Raw genomic sequence first — 3,038 nt, 5'->3', positions numbered from 1 at the left:
CCATATGAAGAAACACTCAACTGCAGCACTGAATTCTACAAACACCGATGTGTGTGTGTGTGTGTGTGTGTGTGTTTTCATATCTACTGTATATATTGAGTATGTTTATTCTGTGTGGTATGCATTAGTGTTCCAACCATGAGCATCACCAAACTGATTTTTCCAGAATTATCAGCTGCTCACAGATACCAAGCTGGGGAAGAGAAAAAATGATCTCAAAGAGAGATTAAACACTGAGTTTTTATCAAGAGAATATGTCTGAAATATATGCCTCTCTGTGTATTTTAATCTAGAGAGAGGGTGTGAATGAAAAAAGGAGGTTGGTCTCAGTAGGAGAACTGTCACTCATTCCCTCTTAGCCCCCCAGCACCCCCTCCACCACAGACCATTGGGTTGGTGGTCTGCACCTCACTAACCACTCTCCTCCTGTGAGACAGTGGTAAATGATATCAGATACACACTACTGCATGGAAAACTGGGCACAGAGGATCATTTATGGATGTGGACATTTGGAGATGAATAATAATATCTAAACTGTGGAAGAACACTGAGGGGACATCAAAAATCACACCTTGCTATACATCAAGCTTTTGTGCAGCAGGTACTCTTTCTGTGTCTTTTGCATTTTCTCTGACAAACACGCACTTGCTTGTCATTTACATTGCATGTGCCTTTTCAAAACTGTGCTGTAATTGTAATTGCTTTTAAAACACTTTTTAATTATTTTTTTACAAACATTGTGGATTCAGTGCTGCATTGTTTTATTATTAAAAAATAATTCATTTTAATTCAAATTCATTAAGTTTGTATTCAGTTGTTTTAATCTTAACTAATGCAAATTTACATTTTATCAGTCTTCAAAATTCAATGCGTCTATTTTTTCTCATCCTGACCACACACTGTCTGACAGATTTCCTGGCAGCTGATTGCACCATCAGATATCATATCTAATATGACACACTGATAACAGTGTTTTCATTTATACTTCATCTCTATCACTATTAAAAAAGGTGGCATATTAAGAACACACTGTATCCTAGTGCACATCATCATTTATGCAAAATGTATTGTTATTAGATAATGCATTTATAAGTTGTTAATTGCATTTACATGTGATATCCATTACCATCATTATTACTTTTTGGCCTTTTCCACTCATATTTGCTGAGCACGTGGTATGATTGTGACTGTAATCATGAATTCATGTAATCACACGTCGTGTAATGGAGTTTGATATATACTCAGGAAAGTAATTATAGAGTCATCAAATGCTCATTTTTCTCCATTCATAAGGCCTGATAACCAGTAGATCCTTGTGAATTACCTCTAACAGACAATGTGACTTTAAATAAAGGTAAATACCTTAGGATTTTCTTCTAGATAATACTAAATAATAACACTGTAATTAGACTTTATGACTCACCTTGAGAAAAAAAAAAAGTCTGCTTCAGCAATTAATTGGATCCGTGAAACGCAGCCTTTCTGCTTTGCGCTTAGAGGGTGCTCAAGTCTCATCAAGGCAGAAAGAGAAAGACTCTTTAAAAGGGGTTCCATCAAGAGCATGGCAACAGCGTTTCCATGTGCCAATCTCACACTGAGTTTATCTCTAACGGCTGAGTGAGTGTGTACCTGTGTGGGCATGATGGTTGTCTTGGTTTTTCATTAATGTTTTTGTCACAGGTTGAAATGGATCCTCTTCTGGAACAAGTTTTGGCGGGCTTTAATGCAACCCTCGGAGGTACGAATCGGACAGACCCCCTGGATAAATTTTCAGGAACCCAGCTTCTTTTGCGCTTCAAACCTCTGTTTATTCCACTCTACGCCTTGGTCGTTGTTGTTGCTGGTGTCGGGAACAGTTTCCTTCTTGTCTGCATTCTGGTGGACAAGAAGCTCCACAATGCCACCAATTTCTTCATCGGCAACCTGGCAGCTGGGGACTTGCTGATGTGCCTGAGCTGTGTGCCATTGACAGCGTCGTATGCTTTTGATGCACACGGCTGGGCATTCGGCCGTCCAATGTGCCACCTTATTCCTCTGTTGCAAGGTGCAACAGTCTTCGCCTCTGTATTATCCCTCACCGCCATCGCCATGGACCGTTACGTGGTGGTGGCATACCCAGTGCGGAGGCGTATCTCAGTGTGGGGCTGTGGCGCAGTGGCATTGGGTGTCTGGGCAGTTTCGTTGGCCCTGGCCGCTCCTCCTTCCCTCCACACGCGCTACGTGGACCTGCGACCCAGTGGCATGGAGTTGGTAGCATGCGAGGAATTCTGGCTGGGAGCCGAACGACAGCGCCTGCTCTACTCCTGCTTCTTCTTGCTGGCGTCCTACATGATCCCCCTGCTCTCTGTAAGCATCTCTTACTGTGCCATCAGCGTTCACCTCCGCAAACACACGTTGCCTGGAGAGCCATCCCATAGCCAGCAGCGTTGGAGCAAGCAGCGGCGCAAGACTTTCTCCCTTCTGGTGGCCTCCGTCCTCGCCTTTGCCCTCTGTTGGCTCCCTATGCAAGTCCTCAATCTCCTTCTGGATCTAGACTCGGACTTCCAGATCGTGGACAAGCGATACGTCAACGTGCTGCAGGTCAGTTGCCACCTGATAGCCATGAGCTCAGCCTGCTACAACCCCTTCATCTATGCCTCGCTGCACAGCAAGGTCCGCATGCACCTGCGGGGTTACCTGTGCCCCTGCAGACGTAGTGGACAGGAGTTACTATCTCGTTGCGCCTCCCGCAACCCAGCCACCTGCTTGACGCTCATCTCTGAGGTAGCTGTGAAGGAGATCCAATCACCTGAGAGCCCCGTCCCCGACAGCTGCCTCTGAAGATCTGCGGCACATCAGCACAGACTAATCAGAAGGAGCACTCAGACATTAAAGGGGTCATATGACGTTGCTAAAAAGAACATTATGTTGTGTATTTGGTGTAATGAAATGTTTATGCGGTTTAAGGTTAAAAAAACACATTATTTCCCACATATGAAACGCGTCGATTTTTACAAAGCTCATCGTTCTGAAAAGTGAGGTGTACGCTGATTGGCCAG

General features: G+C 44.1%; 1 protein-coding gene across 1 annotated transcript; it reads left to right on the top strand.

The window, feature by feature from the left end:
• Positions 1–1,686: 1,686 nt before the first annotated feature.
• LOC107699219 (prolactin-releasing peptide receptor-like) lies at positions 1,687–2,820 on the top strand. The gene has a single exon (XM_016500415.1). The coding sequence runs from the start codon at positions 1,687–1,689 to the stop codon at positions 2,818–2,820; it is 1,134 nt and encodes a 377-aa protein (XP_016355901.1).
• The last annotated feature ends 218 nt before the right edge of the window (positions 2,821–3,038 follow it).

The sequence above is a fragment of the Sinocyclocheilus anshuiensis genome, unplaced genomic scaffold (assembly GCF_001515605.1).
Source record: "Sinocyclocheilus anshuiensis isolate Anshui unplaced genomic scaffold, SAMN03320099.WGS_v1.1 scaffold242, whole genome shotgun sequence".
Taxonomy (NCBI): domain Eukaryota; kingdom Metazoa; phylum Chordata; class Actinopteri; order Cypriniformes; family Cyprinidae; genus Sinocyclocheilus; species Sinocyclocheilus anshuiensis.
This window is presented reverse-complemented; position numbering and strand designations above follow the sequence as displayed.

Bases quoted from the DNA above. Each gene is read 5' to 3' on its own strand.
- LOC107699219 (XM_016500415.1), top strand. From the start codon at position 1,687: ATGGATCCTCTTCTGGAACAAGTTTTGGCGGGCTTTAATGCAACCCTC.